The 19,394-nt window shown below is 38.1% G+C and overlaps 1 protein-coding gene and 1 long non-coding RNA gene across 7 annotated transcripts in view; one reads left to right on the top strand and one right to left on the bottom strand.

Moving 5' to 3' along the window:
• Positions 1-17,529, bottom strand: part of LOC124871325 — a 38,615-nt gene extending 21,086 nt beyond the window's left edge. The window contains exon 1 of the long non-coding RNA XR_007038998.1: positions 17,334-17,529. This is a non-coding gene — a long non-coding RNA (uncharacterized LOC124871325). The remainder of the gene's footprint in view (positions 1-17,333) is intronic.
• sytl5 (synaptotagmin-like 5) overlaps positions 1-19,394 on the top strand; it is an 81,246-nt gene that overhangs the window by 46,317 nt on the left and 15,535 nt on the right. For 5 of the 6 annotated variants that reach the window (XM_047370541.1, XM_047370536.1, XM_047370538.1 and 2 more), the window contains 8 exons: positions 3,896-4,256; positions 4,331-4,546; positions 8,899-9,011; positions 9,151-9,268; positions 13,760-13,894; positions 15,523-15,631; positions 15,729-15,858; positions 18,706-18,806. In XM_047370541.1, the coding sequence (XP_047226497.1) occupies positions 4,129-4,256; positions 4,331-4,546; positions 8,899-9,011; positions 9,151-9,268; positions 13,760-13,894; positions 15,523-15,631; positions 15,729-15,858; positions 18,706-18,806 (1,050 nt within the window). In that variant the 5' untranslated portion in view covers positions 3,896-4,128. The remainder of the gene's footprint in view (positions 1-3,895; positions 4,257-4,330; positions 4,547-8,898; positions 9,012-9,150; positions 9,269-13,759; positions 13,895-15,522; positions 15,632-15,728; positions 15,859-18,705; positions 18,807-19,394) is intronic. The other variant, XM_047370540.1, reaches the window with a different exon arrangement.

The raw sequence follows: 19,394 nt of genomic DNA, 5'->3' as shown, positions 1-19,394 counted from the left end.
GTTCCCTAACTGCGATATGGGGAATGCTTGGAGTGGCTGACTTGGCAGGGCAGTTGGCCCTTCTTTTTGAGTAATTCAGCTAACAATTAGTTGACAGCTTAGTGTCATCATTAGCCTTTGAAACATTGAACTTTCAGCCCAAGGTGGTCAGCCATTAAGTATGGAATAAAATGTTGCTGTCACATCATATATTTGCTTCCTTTGTCCTAATGCAATGGCACACTCTATAGAGACTTTTAATCCCAATACAAATGCAACATAGAAAACGTCATAGGCAATAATATTCCCAAAATATGCTTTATCTCTTCATACTTAGGCCAAATAGAAAGGGATTTTAAATATGACAACATAGGCTAGATAGGCGCTGTGATAGCAGCTTTATCATGAAACCAATCACACCATTGCTTTTTGCTGCCCAAAAGTTCTTAATCACCTGAACTGATTTTTAAGTAAAATGGTAATGGCTTAATTCAGTCTTCAAAAAAATCCACCTTCATAATCCAAGAACAGTTTCTGTCTGAATGTTTTCCCCTCTCACTGCTTCTGTTATCTGTCATCTTCATTAACATCTCAGGAACAGCCTTTTAAAAACATTTTGCGGTGTACTCACTCAAAGACTCTGTCGGCTTTCTGGCAATACTTTTAATATTCGGAGTCTTAGGCATCTGTTTCAAATGAGCTCACAGCTGCCGATTGTTGGTACAAGGTTTCAAAAGTCAGAATACTGACATTTAATTTACCTGACCTTTTCTGGCCAGAAACGTCTAACATGATTATTAAAGACTGAGGGATTGGTAAAAGGTATCGAAAGCTCAAACTTTTTTTTCCATTTGGCCTAACATTTTTAGCTTGTGGCATTTTAACGAAATATTCAGTAAGTTAATATAAAAAGTATCCCAGTTGCCTGACTTTTCCTAGACTGTATCCACTTTATGTGCAGATATACTAAGCAATGATGTGTGGTTGCTGAAATAATCCAAATATTACTTGCTTGTAATGCTGGTAGATGTATGTAGTTCAAGTGGTGCTGTGGCTGAGTGCAGTCTATCAATAGCTGAAGTCTGTATTTAGAACTGTAATAAAATTCAGATTTACAGGATTTTCAAACTCCTCTTGTTTTCTTTATTCACTGAACATCTTAAGCTTCAAAAGAAATAGGTCTTCACAGGGTGCAAAGCAGCTTAAAATGCTCATGATCACTGATTTGATGATGTGCCTTTGGCTGCAAATGAAGATTTAATGATGCAGGTTCATTAGTGGTAATTCATGTAAAGTAAAGGGAAGAGGCAAGAGAAGAAAGAGGATGAATGAATAGAGGAGGAGGCTGGTGTGAGCTTATGCTGATACTTGTTCTCCTTTGAATTTTTATTCTTCAACTTCAGTTACCCAGGGTCTGGCAGGATTTCTTCATGGAAATGCTCTGTTGCTCATATTACTCTGTTGGTTTCAAGAACCATTGATGGCTGAAGAAGGAGATTTATTTTTAGCTTTTTTCTTAGCAAATTCCTTCCATCTGTTCATTAATCAGGAGCTGCTGCTCAATGTTGATTTGTTTTATGATCCAGAGCACATTATTTCTCAGAGATGAGACCTCAGCAGTAATCAAAGCCACTCATGATTCCCACTCTACATGAAGAAGGGACATTTTTACTGCTTTCCATCGCTCATAGTGGACCATCTGTTATCGTGACCGCTGGCTTAGGCGGTGAACACATCCATTGTTGGGTTAATGGTTCAGTTCCTGCACTCTTCCTAATCCTTATGCTTCCCAAATGTGATGATATAGAAAGCAAATATGCTCAGTATAAAAGTAACAGCAGCTATGCAACCAACTCTTTGATTTCCCATTTTACAAATTCTGAACTTTCCTCCCAGAGCAAAAGATGTAAGATCAAGGTTTTTGATCCAAAGAAACTGTTCTTAAAGGTGTTTTTAATAACTGAATGAGTGTTTCAGAGGATGGATAGCTAACATGCAGCTTTTACCATATTTACAGAAGTGAGGCTTCCAGGAAAAGGTTTTGGAAAGGCATAATCAATGTGTCATTCATCTGAGTTCTTAAATATTGTTTAATTTAATGTTGGCCTTCCTAAATCCTAAATCTGAAGAAGAAATGGCAAATCGTGAGCAAAATGTCTTGATTGAACTCCACATAGAAGAGAAAGACATGCACTTAACTGCCTTCTATGAACTTTAAAATCTTTCAGGCCCCCCAACTCATGATTGAAACACATTTTGGCAAAATCAAAATATATTGTGAGCTCTACATTTTGAAATATAATAGACAGAGCTATCTGTCTGCCTTTCTATTCTGGTAGCTAGCTAGACCTTATTTTAGCCTGTTAACCACCAGTGTGCAGCAAAAACTAGGGGAGGGGCAGCATTGAGTTACTCTATGCTTCACAATGACTGAGTTTCATTGACATCTCATTACTCAAATTACTTTAAAACACTGGAATGGTGTAACATTATTTTTGTGGCTTTAAAAGAATAATTTGTTTCATAGGAGAGGAGCCTCGATTTCTAAAAGGTCTGTGAGGCAGATCTTTTAGTTATCATGCTCCTCTCCTGTAAAACCAGCTCCCAGTTTGTGTTTGTGAGGTAGACATCCAGTGTACATTTATGAATGGGCCTAAAACTTTCCTTTTTGATAAAGTTTATAGTTAGAATCTCTTTGGGTATCCTGATCTACACTAAATTGCATTAAATATGTGGTCACGTGCCTTCACACACACCTGAAGTATAGTGACATCCCATTCTTAATCCATAGGGTTTAACATGATGTCAATTATAACTGTTTCAATTCTTATGAAAAGGCTTTCCATAGAATTTAGGAGTGTGTTTATGGGAACATTTGACCATTCATTAAGAAGCTTTTTTGTGAGATCAGACTTATGTTGGATGAGAAGACCTGGCTCATAGTCTCTGGTCTAAATCATCCAAAAGGTATTCCATTGCATTGAGGGCAGGACTGTGTAGACCAATCAAGTTCTTCCACACCAAACCCCTCCATGCATGTCTTCATGGACTCTGCACTGTTCCCACAATATTGGGAGCATGAAAATTTCCAAATCATCTTGGAAACTGCATCTCCAGGAAACTGCCGAACCCAGACTTACCCTTTGGATTTCCAGATCACTGTCAATTGTTATAATACCACTAACAGTTGACTGTGGAATATTTAGTTTCATAAAACGTTTACAATGAGTACCATGCAGCATCCTATCATGGTACTCTGCTGACTAAATTCCTGCAGCTACTCATTCTTTTACGAACATTTTTAGAAGAAGTCTACAACCCTAGCGTGCTTGATTTTATACACCTGTAACCATAGAAGTGATGGGGACACCTGAATTCAAGTATTTGGAGGGAGAAGGGAATACTTTTGGTGCATCAGAAAACAGAAATGGCAGCCCTACTGTTGCTTCAGATACACATTAACAGAAATTTACCCAGCAGTACATAGTGGTGATTCATTTATAGACATCTCTATTCTTGCTGTTGTCTCCAGGGACAGTAAAAAGCCATGCTGCTATAACGACTGGTATGCAGGTGTACAGGTAACAAGTAAAAGTCTAGTCATGGCTCTTAGGGAAAAAGGCTGGACAGCTTTTGCTAATGGAAGTAGAAAAATGCAGCTGCTGTACTCCAGGAATAATTGATAGGTTGTTAAGGTGCTGTGAAGCTGTCAAATATCTACCAATTACTTTCAGTTCGTCTTATAATACTGAAAGGAATTGTCTCATTTTAATTATTGCTTTAATTAGAGCTGGACAAAAGATAGGCTTATTAATTATGTTTAATGGGGATTTTTACCTCCAGTTCATGGATATTTGAATGAAATTATTGATGCCAGATTCATGTTAATGAGGTCTGTCTTTGTTTCTCTTGTTAGGATTTCATCAGGAGGGTCGTGTCTTAGAAGGTTTTCATCTGGACTTCAACAGGAAATGCTGGAGCAACACCTAGTCCTTCGCAAATCACAAGATTAATAATACCAACAGCACAGGAACCACTTAATTGTTTGCAGGTCGTAATGAAGCCCAACAGCATAATGTAGTTCCTATTGACTCCTTGACTCCCCCTTTAAAACAGTCACTTGGCTGATTTCTCTGGCTGATTTGGGCCATGGATAAAATGGAGAAAGCTGGTGACAACTTAAATTTGTCCTTTCTGTTGGAACATGAAAGGGAAATGATCCTGAAAGTGCTGCAGAAAGATGAGAAGCTGAGGAAACGTGAAGAAAAAAGGATACGGTAAGGGTTTTCATTCTCTCTGTCTCTTTCTTTCTCTCTTGTTTGCTTATTTGCTTCTCTCTTTCGCATTGCAGAAAGTTGAAAAATGACCTGCTGGAGATCAAGCGAAAAGGTTCCCGTCCACCGCAGGACTCCGAGGAGAGGCAGTGTGCTCGCTGCCTCAAGACGTTAGGCCTGATTTTTGACCGTGGTGACCTCTGCGAGGAGTGCCAGCTGCGCATTTGCAGCGAATGTCGCGCATCGGCCGCCGGCTCACGCAAATGGAAGTGCAACGTCTGTGCCAAGATCTCGTAAGTATGTCGGCCACAGGGAGGCAGAACAGAAATCAAGAGGAGGGATGGACTCTCACGTGTTTTGGATTAATGACCCGACATTTGTCAATTAAGGCCTCTGGTGATTTGGTTCGGAAAAAATCCTTACAAACCAAAAGATAACTATTAATCAGACTTCTCATGCTGACAGTTTTCTAACTTTTATACAATTCTTTCATTTACTGTTTTGTACCTGCTGTAGCCAAATGCATGCATACTTTAAGAATAATCATTAGTTGGTAAAGTTTAGGCTTTACCTTTATGGAAGGCCAGGAGGGCCAAAAACGTGGGACTTTTTAAACGTCTTCTGACATGTTGTTGACATGTTGCCTATGCACAAACCGCTCTTCAAAAATGTGTAACAAAATTCGAAAGACAACCCTCAGCTTTCGGGTTCAAAGCAAAACATTTGAATCTTGGAGTTAACAATGGCTGAGCAGGTAATTTGGATCTGGATTGGCACCTCAACCCAACATTGTTTTGGTCTAAAATTCATTGCTAAAGAGCCTTGCTAAAATTCTACATTTTAAAAAGTATTTTTGGACTCAGAATTAGAGACTGGAGCTACAAACAACTCACTTTACTTCTTGCAAGAGCTTTTCTGAGTGGGGCTGTGTGGAGGAGTATTGAAAATCATGCCTCACAGCAAGTTTTTATGCCAAAACATGGTTTAAAAATCTAAGATGACAAGGTAGCCAGTGCAAAATCTTTAGAACTGGAGTAAGGCGGGGTCTTTTTAAGGTCTTTGGCTGATGAAATGCGTACTTTGTAACATTTATATTGTGAGAAATAACATTTAGAATTAGGATCAAACATAACACAATATGAGTTGTAATTTGATTAGAGGGGTCATTCTCAGAGTTTTGAGTTGTATTGTATTTTTTCCCTCCAAAGGTTATTACCAGTTATTAAAACTTCAGTTTTGTCCCGCTCAAGCTGAATAGATTTCTCTGTCATCTATGACTTTAAATCTAAAACATAGAAATTAAGCACCTTTGGTCTTTTACTCATCAACATCTGGAGCCGGGGCACATCCCATACTGTGTGCTCATATGAATAAAGCTGACAGGTACCCCACACCCTGTACTCTCCTGAGACAAATACACACCACTTTACATCTGCTCACCAACTTGGCTCTGTGACTACCTCAGAGTGGTAACAAACCCACTAAGAAGTCTCAGGTCCTGCCACTAACTGAGATCCCTCTGAAATCTGTCTACATGAAAGTAACTGCATGAATTTATCTAGAAGCACCCATTGGATGATCAAGGTCACATTAGATGCCAATACTTGGGTTACTTAGGATCAAATTTCTTCAATAAATATTAAGGGAACATCATGGATTTTTACATGAAAAACAACGACAGAGACCAGGCCTTAACCCCACTTAAAATCTTTTTGATATGTCAGAGAGGACTTTCGGCAGTCTCCCATCATCAATACAAGAACATGGAGAAGAAAATCAATGCTGCACTGGCAGGAAATAAATGTTGCAACAATGTACACTGTGAGCCTATTTTACTAATAGTACAGCCAATGAACCCCATAATTAGCTACAGATGGACCAATAAATGTTAAAGTCTCTGACTATTTCTGCCTTACTGTGAATGAAACTTGCAGACAGGATAATATGATCTCAAATCTAATCAAATAGGCAGTGAGTTGAGTGCACACTTTAATCTAAGACCCACAGATGACCAAATGGATATTTATTTGATTATTCGGAGATCTGGGATGTATTTTGAAATACATTTTGTGAAGCAAAGAAAGACAAATTGGATTCTGCCACCTGTGATCACTTTTCATGTTGGCTGCAGTCTAGTGGTTCCTGAAGACATCATGCAAAATCATACGAATGACAAACAGATCTGCTTTGGATGGCCTTAATAGCAAAGATTTCATGCAGCTGCTAGAATGCAAACTTTGCATTGACCTTTAATTATTCCTAAGAGCTGCGATATCTATCACACACATGCAGTCTAGATACTCAGTGTGCTTAATGTGACATATTTGTTTGCTAAAATTCTACATTTTAAAAAGTATTTTTGGACTCAGAATTAGAGACTGGAGCTACAAGCAACTCACTGAACACATTTGTATGTTTATTCAATATTCAATAAACCTATTAATAACATTAGAAATAATTATAAAGCTACAACTTAATTGATATTCAAACTTTATATGTTTTGGGTCTGTATCATGCTTATAAAACTATTTAAACCTAGCAAATAATGTCTTCAGGTTTTAGATACAGACCTAATTGCTGGCATGTCTACAGTAATTACCAGAATGCATTGGTAGGAGGGTCATGAGTCAAACAAAGCTTTACATGCGTTTCCTGGAACCTCAGTCACTCAGTAGAAACATATTGTACAACTGATTTATATGTGGAGATCACTCTTTACAACATGTTATGGGTTGACACAATATATCTCATTGCCTTCATGTGATAATTGGTTCTGTACTCCCCACATGCTGTACTATCACAAAACATGTCTGCTCAGGATGAAAGACACCCAAAATGCAATCCCCACCCAACCTTCATCAAGTGCCTGCCTTCACTCACTGTTTTAAATGACTGTTGGACGCAACTATAACATATTCATGATAATTCCATTTATGTCCATTTCTATGCGTTCCAGTTTCTCACAAATCAATTCATACACATATGCACGAATCTGTACCAATTTATGTTCATATTAGTTTATTCCTTCTAGGTGCTGCAGGTTGTCATTGAGTGTATTTAGTTGTTTTTAGTAAATTAGAAGGCATATGTATCATTAGTGAAATCAGCAGACTGTACATTTGCTCCTTATGAGGGAGGGGATACATGTCCATGCTTCCCAGGATGCTAAATGAAGCAAGAAATTAAAAGGAAAACAGTTAATTCAGGCTTAGTTCAAATATGTCTTTCTGTTCCTTATGAGAAAAACTCAGTGTGTGATTCACAACATCAATAATGTGTTATAATATTATATATATATATATATATATATAGATAATATATATAGATATATAGATAATTATATATAATATATAATTATCAAGGACTCAAAGAAAAAAGGGTGCAAAGCACCTGTTTATTTAGGTGTTTTTGAAATATCTAGATAGTCATGGTAAAAAAATACAGTTTCTATTAATTTAAGCCATAAATGTGGACATGGTCTGGTGTTTATTTAAATCTAATCTGAAGTGAACAAACTAGAAACCATAAAATGCATAATGGCATCATTTATTTAACAAAGATGGAGCCAAAATGGAGGCTACAACCCAAAAACCCAAGATGTTTACAAAATATCAAATTCAAAATATATCAAATTCATCATCATATATTATTTCCTAACTTTGGTACTATTGGTTTATTTATATCTATCTTGACTGATCTACTTTAAAAGTCTTTCTGGTTCATTTTACTGCACGTTTTGTTTATGTTGTGTTCAAAGTGTCGGTCAGCTGATTTTCACCTCACAGTCTCCTTCATCTTACTCTGGTTGTGTCAAACTTGGAGAGATTTATTGGTGCTTCTGTGAACTCTGTTCATGATGATACATGTTTTTTATATCTGCCCTGACAGCAGCTCTCTCTCAATGTTCTACATGTGGATAGTGTGATAAGTTACCGTGACAACCACCAACCGTGAGCCGCCCTGACTTCCTTGTGGTGCAGTGTCATTTTTAATACTAGCTCAATCTGGGCAAACCATCTGGTTTTTAGATAAAACCGGCTAAATATAACGCATCTTAAATTTTATTTTAGCCAGATTATTTATTTCAGTAGATACGGGATCAAAATCATTCATTAATCACGAAATTGTTTGCACAGGTTTGATAGCCTCCCTTTAAATTTCAGCATAACTTGAGTTAATATGCCTATTCTTGTTATAGACTTTTTTGTGCATATTTTAAATAACAGAGCTGATGTTAGGCATTTTAGCAGCATAACAGAAATTGCCAATAACAAAAAACATAAATACAGTTTAAAGGTACATGTGCAGTTCCCTTCTAACCGTCTTTTATGACTTTCTGGTTTGATCTCTTTATTATAAGATTTAGTAAATAGGCGGTTTTCAAAGCTGTTACGTGTCTGTTTTTAAGAGTTTATTTTAGTGTCCAACTTTTTCATCAGTATGTTTTTAGACATGTTTTAGACAATATGTTCCATCAAAGCAAAAACCCTCACATGCATTTAGTTCAAACTCAACACTTTAATACACAGCCATGTGCTTAAAATGTATCATTTTTCAATGCTTGGAGAGCCTCAGAAAGGAGGAAAACCTTTCCTCCACTCTCATCCACCAATCTTGTGTCTTGGATTGTGTGTTTGTACAACAGGGAGCTCAAGGTAGTGACTGGAGAGTGGTTTCTAGAGGAGCGGTCCAGGCGCTTTGAGGAGAAAGCCCTGAGCAGTGACGTAATTAAGCAGTCCATCCTGAGCACCCCACCAAGTAAGTCTGGTTGCTAATGTCTGAGCAATCACATGGTGAAGTCATAACTATAACCATAATGACTACTGTGGAAATAGCATTTTGGGCGGCATACTGTAGTAGTGCAGATTTTTTAAATCAGAATTTTGTTAATCATAAGCTGCAGAAAATAAGTCTACAGAGAACCTGTCAGCGTCCTCTGAGCCAGAGAAACCCGACACTCCAAAATCCAACAGAAATGCAGTGCGCAACATCATGGATGGTGCCAGAAAGAAGGGGTAAGAGACTGCACAAAAAAACTTTTTACTTCTTGCAAGAGCTTTTCTGAGTGGGGCTGTGTGGAGGAGTATTGAAAATCATGCCTCACAGCAAGTTTTTATGCCAAAACATGGTTTAAAAATCTAAGATGACAAGGTAGCCAGTGCAATATCTTTAGAACTGGAGTGAGGCGGGGTCTTTTTAAGGTCTTTGGCTGATGAAATGCGTACTTTGTAACATTTATATTGTGAGAAATAACATTTAGAATTAGGATCAAACATAACACAATATGAGTTGTAATTTGATTAGAGGGGTCATTCTCAGAGTTTTGAGTTGTATTGTATTTTTTCCCTCCAAAGGTTATTACCAGTTATTAAAACTTCAGTTTTGTCCCGCTCAAGCTGAATAGATTTCTCTGTCATCTATGACTTTAAATCTAAAACATAGAAATTAAGCACCTTTGGTCTTTTACTCATCAACATCTGGAGCCGGGGCACATCCCATACTGTGTGCTCATATGAATAAAGCTGACAGGTACCCCACACCCTGTACTCTCCTGAGACAAATACACACCACTTTACATCTGCTCACCAACTTGGCTCTGTGACTACCTCAGAGTGGTAACAAACCCACTAAGAAGTCTCAGGTCCTGCCACTAACTGAGATCCCTCTGACATCTGTCTACATGAAAGTAACTGCATGAATTTATCTAGAAGCACCCATTGGATGATCAAGGTCACATTAGATGCCAATACTTGGGTTACTTAGGATCAAATTTCTTCAATAAATATTAAGGGAACATCATGGATTTTTACATGAAAAACAACGACAGAGACCAGGCCTTAACCCCACTTAAAATCTTTTTGATATGTCAGAGAGGACTTTCGGCAGTCTCCCATCATCAATACAAGAACATGGAGAAGAAAATCAATGCTGCACTGGCAGGAAATAAATGTTGCAACAATGTACACTGTGAGCCTATTTTACTAATAGTACAGCCAATGAACCCCATAATTAGCTACAGATGGACCAATAAATGTTAAAGTCTCTGACTATTTCTGCCCTACTGTGAATGAAACTTGCAGACAGGATAATATGATCTCAAATCTAATCAAATAGGCAGTGAGTTGAGTGCACACTTTAATCTAAGACCCACAGATGACCAAATGGATATTTATTTGATTATTCTGAGATCTGGGATGTATTTTGAAATACATTTTATGAAGCAAAGAAAGACAAATTGGATTCTGCCACCTGTGATCACTTTTCATGTTGGCTGCAGTCTAGTGGTTCCTGAAGACATCATGCAAAATCATATGAATGACAAACAGATCTGCTTTGGATGGCCTTAATAGCAAAGATTTCATGCAGCTGCTAGAATGCAAACTTTGCATTGACCTTTAATTATTCCTAAGAGCTGCGATATCTATCACACACATGCAGTCTAGATACTCAGTGTGCTTAATGTGACATATTTGTTTGCTAAAATTCTACATTTTAAAAAGTATTTTTGGACTCAGAATTAGAGACTGGAGCTACAAGCAACTCACTGAACACATTTGTATGTTTATTCAATATTCAATAAACCTATTAATAACATTAGAAATAATTATAAAGCTACAACTTAATTGATATTCAAACTTTATATGTTTTGGGTCTGTATCATGCTTATAAAACTATTTAAACCTAGCAAATAATGTCTTCAGGTTTTAGATACAGACCTAATTGCTGGCATGTCTACAGTAATTACCAGAATGCATTGGTAGGAGGGTCATGAGTCAAACAAAGCTTTACATGCGTTTCCTGGAACCTCAGTCACTCAGTAGAAACATATTGTACAACTGATTTATATGTGGAGATCACTCTTTACAACATGTTATGGGTTGACACAATATATCTCATTGCCTTCATGTGATAATTGGTTCTGTACTCCCCACATGCTGTACTATCACAAAACATGTCTGCTCAGGATGAAAGACACCCGAAATGCAATCCCCACCCAACCTTCATCAAGTGCCTGCCTTCACTCACTGTTTTAAATGACTGTTGGACGCAACTGTAACATATTCATGATAATTCCATTTATGTCCATTTCTATGCGTTCCAGTTTCTCACAAATCAATTCATACACATATGCACGAATCTGTACCAATTTATGTTCATATTAGTTTATTCCTTCTAGGTGCTGCAGGTTGTCATTGAGTGTATTTAGTTGTTTTTAGTAAATTAGAAGGCATGTGTATCATTAGTGAAATCAGCAGACTGTACATTTGCTCCTTATGAGGGAGGGGATACATGTCCACGCTTCCCAGGATGCTAAATGAAGCAAGAAATTAAAAGGAAAACAGTTAATTCAGGCTTAGTTCAAATATGTCTTTCTGTTCCTTGTCTCCAACTGAGATCCCTCTGAAATCTGTCTACATGAAAGTAACTGCATGAATTTATCTAGAAGCACCCATTGGATGATCAAGGTCACATTAGATGCCAATACTTGGGTTACTTAGGATCAAATGTTTTCAATAAATATTAAGGGAACATCATGGATTTTTACATGAAGTGTATATGAGTGCACACTTTAATCTAAGACCCACAGATGACCAAATGGATATTTATTTGATTATTCTGAGATCTGGGATGTATTTTGAAATACATTTTGTGAAGCAAAGAAAGACAAATTGGATTCTGCCACCTGTGATCACTTTTCATGTTGGCTGCAGTCTGGTGGTTCCTGAAGACATCACGCAAAATCATACGAATGACAAACAGATCTGCTTTGGATGGCCTTAATAGCAAAGATTTCATGCAGCTGCTAGAATGCAAACTTTGCATTGACCTTTAATTATTCCTAAGAGCTGCGATATCTATCACACACATGCAGTCTAGATACTCAGTGTGCTTAATGTGACATATTTGTTTGTTTGTCTAGTCATAATATAATGAACCCCCTTGTTGCCCAGAACAGTTGTGTTTTCAGACTTGTTCTGGCTTGCTCTATTTATAGATGTCAAGGAATTTCAGATAAATTGAACCTAAGTTAAAATTTTGTGAACCAGAACTTATATATTATAATAACCTAACACAACACAAAATGTGCTGGTCATTTTGCACATTTGCATTAGTTTAGTATCCAACTTTTTCAGAGATAAAATGGAGCCGTCCACCAAAAGGTTGTTTTATACCTGCTTTGAGAACTGACGATTTTAAATAGATTTTCCATGTTCCACTCATAGTCCAGTATAAGGAAAGTTGTTTTTCTGACTCCAATAAACAATATTTACTAAGAGGAGATTGCCTAGTGTTATTTTGATTTGAGCAGGGGTCACAATCGGTCATATTTCATAGTTGAATATTTGTGAACTTGTTGGTACAAGACAAGAATGAATTAGAGAAAGGGACAAATCAAATAACATAACATAGTGTAACATAGCGTAGCATAGCGTAGCATAACGTAGCGTAGCTGTCTATAGCCGTTTATCCTTACAGGGTCAGGACTGATGTCTATCTCCAGTAGTAATTGGTTAATTGGCAGGGTACACCTTGAACAGGTCACTACAGAGACAAACGACAAACAACAATGAAAACACCTATGGAGAGGGAATCCGATTATTTGTCCAATAAAAAAAATAATCTCCTCATTTAAATTAATTTGATATAAAATATGATCTATGTAGGACTGCTTGACTGGGGGCAGAATTGTGGGGGGCTGGCAAATTTAAAGGAGTTTGCCATTGGCTGCTGTGACACTATTTCCAATCCCCCCAGTTTAATAATGACTGAGCTCTCATACGGATTACAAACATTTTTAAATAAAGACAGCTCTCAGGATGCAATCAGATCAGAAGCAAACTGATCCAAAATTTACATCAAGGATGAAAGCATCAAAAAACGATCAACAACAGAGGGAAAAAAGTAGGTAAGAAGCAACGGTTTTAGGGCATAGAAGAAAACAACACTAACAGAAAACCAAGCAGAAAGCCAGTTAGGGAAATAAAAACCACAGTACAAGAAAACAAATCATAATATACCTCAAGATCGTGATGTTAAAGTTTACCCTCTGTCGTCCAAATTTAATTCAAGCCCATTCAGTAGTTGACATTTAAATAATGCCTAATGAGTGTCTGATTATGATACTGGAACATATGCGTAGTCAGATGAAATTATCTTCTGTGGTTGATCAGTTACTCTAATTTTATGATTGTTATTTGTTGCTGATGAGTCTGCCAGTTCTGCATCTGCCGAGTCACTTTTCTTCTTCTTCTTTAAAAATGCTGATAAAACAACCTAATATTAGGAAGTAGAGGGAATGATAATTGTAATTTGATAGTAATTAAGAGGTATATATCTCTATTTGCAATATATTTCCTCCAGCAAATTCACAAATGGATGTAATAAAATGAAGAAGCAGATTGTAATGGCTGTGAAATAATGAACACTGGTTTATATCTGTGTTGCACAGCAGATAACGACTTCCGTGCCTGTGTGTGTGTTTGGGTGTGTGTGTTTTTATGTAGACGCATGAAGATGGGAAAGAAAGGCAGCCGTGCCACCCTGAAACCAGGGAATGGAGTCGACAGTGCCAGCATGAAGTCTTCGTCGGATGGAGAAACTCAAAGTGTTCGTTCTGCTCAGAGTCACCATTCAAACAGGTGAAACACACACAAAAAAGCATTTAAACAAAACTAAACGAGTATATTATTTTTGAAGCTCTGTCGGCATTAAGGCTGTTTTCATTAAGTGATATCAGAGGATTAGATAATGTGTTATTTAGGAGAGATCATTTTAAATGTAATTTCATTGGAACTGTGTATTAAAAAGGAAAAAGTGTTCTTATGTAGTTCATGCCTCTTTCTTTAGAGACACATAAAGCTGCCCGCATTTTAAAAGCTGAGGCATCTTGAAAGAGTTCGAGTTCAAATAACACGCATTAAACTCTCTGTTTAATGGCTTGAAGACTGCAGTTTGCTCTTGCATATTTAAATGTTTCCAGTGAAAACAGAATTTAGAAAGGCTGAAACAGTTCCTGAGAGGCTAACCGTGCTTTCATTGGTCCGTTCTAAGTGACCTGATCAGACCCAGGCCACAGTTCTGCATCAGTTGTGCTGAAATTCAGATTTCAAATAGTTTCTTGTTCGATGAATTGTTCTAAGGTTAAGGGAAATTTATTAGAATTATTGGATACTAGTAAAAATAAAAAAAGACAACAAAGCATCTTATTCAAAGAAACAAACATCAAATTTAATTTCACAAAGTCTGATAAAAAAAAATCTGCTTACAAGGTTAGAATTGACTCATTGTTACCTGTAGATCCTTCAGGTTCAGGGCTAAACTCATTTAAAGCTGAAATGTTTGTAGACCTTCTGTTACAGTCCAGGTCAGAGGCTCAGATACACTCATCATAGACATAAATGTCATATTGACTTTGGGTCTGTGTTGATTTAGCTGAACCATTTGTTTAGTGGTTTGTTGTTTTTTTTCCAGGGTGAATGATAGACCCCGACTAATACATGGGAAAAAGCTTTTGGCTAGTTGCAACTCGGCCACATTCCAGCACGTCTCTTGCATTACTGTGGGTATTTGACGGCCTCTTTGATTGGCAGAGTTAAATTATCTATGGAGATTCATTTAAACATGCAGATGGTTTTACTTTTTTTTTAAAGTTATAGTAAATAAACACGGGACACAAAAAATTGTTTAAAAAGGTATAAAACGTTTACATTGTGGGACCAGGTGACTTCCTTTTTGTGTGGTCAAGAGACATTTCCTGTTTGCACTCATGCAACAGATATTTGGATTCTAACTCTAAGATGTTTTGTACCTTTGAAGTTATTTTTATTTCCATTGTTTATAAGTTAAACTTACTGGACTATGTTTAAAAGCCAGGTCAGTGCCAGGAAATCAATCCATTTAAATGAACTCCACCAATTCTGACAGGAGAATGGGTCAAATATCTACATATAATTAAGCCAGAAGCTTGTTGATTGTTACAAAATATGTGTGGTTTATCTGCAGATTGCTACAGGAGATTTATTCAAATGTTAATAGAAATGTATCCATATATTTGAGCATGTATAAATAGTTTAAAGAAACTCCATAATAACATCAAATATGTTCAACCCATACCTCTACCCTTAAAAAGACCATTTCAAATAAATTCTTAAAAGCCAGAAATAAATTACACCCATGCCGATGATGAGTGTATGTAAACTTCTGACCAGAGCTGTATATGAGCCCATCATAATGAATGATGTTTAACTAGTTTGTGTCTTGGTTTTAGGAGTGTTTCAGTGGCTTTAGAGTCCTCCGGTTTGTCCACCGTTCCTAACAATCTCCGTTCTCAAACTCTCGATAAATCCCCCAACCCCAGCAACAACCGGAGGGTCAGGGTCAGCAACTGTAACACCCAGACAGACACACAGCAGCGCATAAGGTGTTCAGATTAACATTTATTCTAACAGTTTGTGTGTTTGGGTTCGACCGCAGCCCGACGGAGCAGAAAGTGTCTCCAGTGTGCACACCAGTGAGGGCCTGCCTGAGAAGGAGGCGACGGGACATCACCGCACAAACTTGGACACACCAACCATCTGCGTGTCCCGCGCCTCTGTGTCATCAGGTACCAACATGGACCCGTGTGTTTTATCTCACATCCATACAGCACATCTCCTGTTGTCGTTTCACAGCTCCGTGAGCACTAATGCAAACATTGTGATAAGTGACTCACAGTTTCAGGAAGTGTTAGAAGCAGCTGATTACTTCAGAAGTGATGCTAGACTGTCAAAGTTCACCTTAGAGAGAGACACTCTCCAGCTTGGCGTGTTCAGTATCTTAAAAAGGATAAATTTAGTCCTTATGTTGGGGGCAGTTGTCACGTCTCCACAAATTACACCATTAACTCTGGCTCCTTCATCTCTAGCTGTTCTCTTCTGTTCTTTTAAGTATAATCTGTTCTCCTTTGGCTCTTTCAGTGTCAGAGCCTTTATCCCAGCTTCTTGCTGAAGTGTGTAAAGGTTTTTAAATGGCTTTAGTTTTTAACCACGATCCCGTTGTGAACACAAATGTCAGGCAGTATATTCAGAACCGTCAAGGCAGTGGAGGTTCTTTTCTTTACGATTCTCAGATCTCAGTTCTTTTGAATGATTTAATTAGCAGAATATTTGATAAGCAATGGTTTGGTCTCTTCCCAGGAGTCTTCTGATCCTCGCTCTGTTTCAACAGGAAGCAGCTTGGGTCAAAGTTTGTGTTTTTCCCCCATATGATCTATTCCAATGTTAAATTCTAGTTTCTCTTTTCAGTTTTTGACATGTAAAACAGAATAATTCAGCAGTTTCAAGAGATAAAAAAAACAACTACCCTCTTCTGTCCAAGTCATCTGAGAGAAAATCAATTTGAATTCTGTGTTTTAAGTACTGAGTTAGACCCTCGGGGCAATTGGCTTAGCAAAAAACTACAAGGAAGGAAAACAGCAGCAGCTCTCTGCAAAGATCAGGAAATATCCCATTAGGCTCCGAAGCTCAATAACTAACATCTAGTTGTTTGATCTACTGTTTAGGCCTTGAACCCAAAGACCATAAAATCAAATGTTAAAGTTGTTGTGAGGTGTAACGGAGACTGTCATTCACATTAAATGTCTCATTAAGGGAGGCAGTTTACAGTTTGTTAGGATTAAGTCATCACCCTGAGGCATTAAGGTTTGAGGTAACAATCTACGACAAAGTCCTCAAAGCTGCTTACTGGATCTCTTACAGTCCAACACATTAAGAAATTGTGAATTCTGAGAGTCAAGTCCTGAGAAAAACAAAAATGACATACAGTGTACAATGTAAAAAATTACATCCAGTCAATCTGCAGATGATAACTGACTTATAGGTGAAGGTGCAACACTAAAGTCACACATGTAACAAATACGTTTGACATTTAATTTAAAAAAATTGAATATTTTGTGTTTCTCTTGTATTGGGAATATTGATAAGAGAGAATCTCTTAGATATAGAGATAGAACACGTCTTTTGTCTGACAGTTAAGTAGCAGAAGGAGCATTTTAAAACAATCAGTACAACTCCTTGGTCTCAGCAATGTCTGTCCACTTACCTGCATGTAATCACCATGGTAACGATGGTTGCACTGGCCCATTGGTGATGGTAGAATTCAGTACTTCCACAAGGGTTACTGGTTTTAAATCAGATATTCTCCACAGCATCAGCATATAGGTTTTGCAGCAAATCCTTTGCTTTATTGGCCGGGTGAAAGGGTGGTAGCTGCCAGCCTGCTTGCATATCCAGTTAGATTCAGAGAGGTTGCTGTGGAGACAGTCAAAACAAAAACACCACAGTCTCTTATTATGTAGGCACACATACAATGTGTTCACTTGGAGCTGTAAATAATCCCTCCTGCTATCCAGAGGAAGATGATAAGCCGAAGAAAGCTGTTTAATAGTTGCTTTCTGATTGTGAATTGTGCCTGACGCACAACATTCCATGCACCCTCAATGTCAACGTACACTGGGTCAAAATAATACACTCCTGTTGTTTTCTGTCTGACAACCAACACAGGCTGTGTCTGGCCGGTGGCCGACAATCCAGGGCTCGGCGCCCAGCAATGCTTTTGGAACCTGTTCTATTTAGAACCCTCGAAATACTTCTGCTCAAACTAAGGAAAGCTAGTGCCCAGTAATCTATCCTGTCTTGGCACACTTCAGCACAACTCATCTGATGTTGTTTACAAGCACCAAATCAGATGCATTCATTGACGAGACGCACCGTAGTGCTCCGATGTCTGCTCCCCTTCACTCAGTCAGTTCAGTCACTTGGCTGCCTCCTCTGCAGTAGAAAACCTTACCTGCAACCTAACAACAAAACGCCTGAGATCCACAGAATAACAGTTTATTAGTTGAGAGGTATTTGTGAACCCACCACTATGGAGAGTGATAACTTTAAATGCATCTCTTTGGCCTTGGTTATCAAATCTGGCAGTAAAAGTTGCAACTTTTACAACTTCCTACTTGATAGGGATGGAATCATAATTTTTTGTGCAGAATTGCTTAAAAGGTTTATTTAAGCATATAGCTAATATAGCTACTTTATAGATACTCTTCCAGGAGAAAAATTCAAAACAGACTTTAGAGTCAACTGGACATAACTGACTGTAAGGCAGCAGCAGACCTATTTTCTTTGCAGAAATACAGCAACAAACTCATGATTAAACCAGTAAAAAAATGTTGCTTTGCCTCTGTGCATTTCATAATCCGGGTTTCTTTGTTCTGTGTTGTGGAAGACAGTTTGGCAGATACCTGTTAACAGCCGCTGTGCTGATGAGAGTCTGCATTAACAAGACTCTCATTACCAGGTTAAACGTTAGAGACTTTTACTGTCTGCTTGAAATTTCTTATGTTTAACCTACTACATTTGGAGTGCAGGCTCTTTCTTTACTTCTCTGCTCTCCCTCTCCCCCCACCCTGCACCAGATCACAGCCGCTCAGAAATGGACCTGTCAGCTCCGGGATCTGAACACAGCGATGATGCCCTCAGCCTCAGAAGCCGCTCAGTCCCCGGGTTCAACGAAGCGGTGAGCACAGTTGCTATGTCTCATCTTTTCTGCTCAGTGATCACAATTTTGCAGCAAATTCGCCCCAAACGCAGCAAAATCTCTTATTCATCTGACTCAGAACTTAACAAATAATAAATATTCAGTCCAAACCTCTCTTAAATCCTCACCTGTACTGTACTAAATTGTGTAACCGCATCAAACTTGGGATGTGTGGGCCGATGAACTCTCAGGGATCTGTCAGCTGTGGACCTGAATGCTAATTTCACATCAGAGCTTACTTCAAAGAGCATCTAAATAGATGTAGTTTCCAAACAGGTGGAGGATGAGGCGGTCAGTATGGAGCTGCATTGTCTTGTCTTCAAGGATTTGCATTTGAAGCAGTTCAGAGAAACACTCACTGAATATTTCTTCCTTTGCTTACTCTTCCAGTCATGCTCACGAGTTTACTGTATGGCGTTATGGTTTAAACGTGAAAATCAAATTACCACACTGTGTCCGGATTTGTCTGATTGAATTTATGGAAGCTGAGGCCAGCTGCATCCACCCACTCAGCTGGCTGCAGAAACATGAACAGGGCGATGTTCGGATCAGCCCTCCAGATGTCAT

Source organism: Girardinichthys multiradiatus, chromosome 7 (genome assembly GCF_021462225.1).
Source record: "Girardinichthys multiradiatus isolate DD_20200921_A chromosome 7, DD_fGirMul_XY1, whole genome shotgun sequence".
NCBI lineage: Eukaryota > Metazoa > Chordata > Actinopteri > Cyprinodontiformes > Goodeidae > Girardinichthys > Girardinichthys multiradiatus.
Note: the sequence above shows the minus strand (reverse complement) of the source record. Positions and strands in the feature narration are given on the sequence as shown.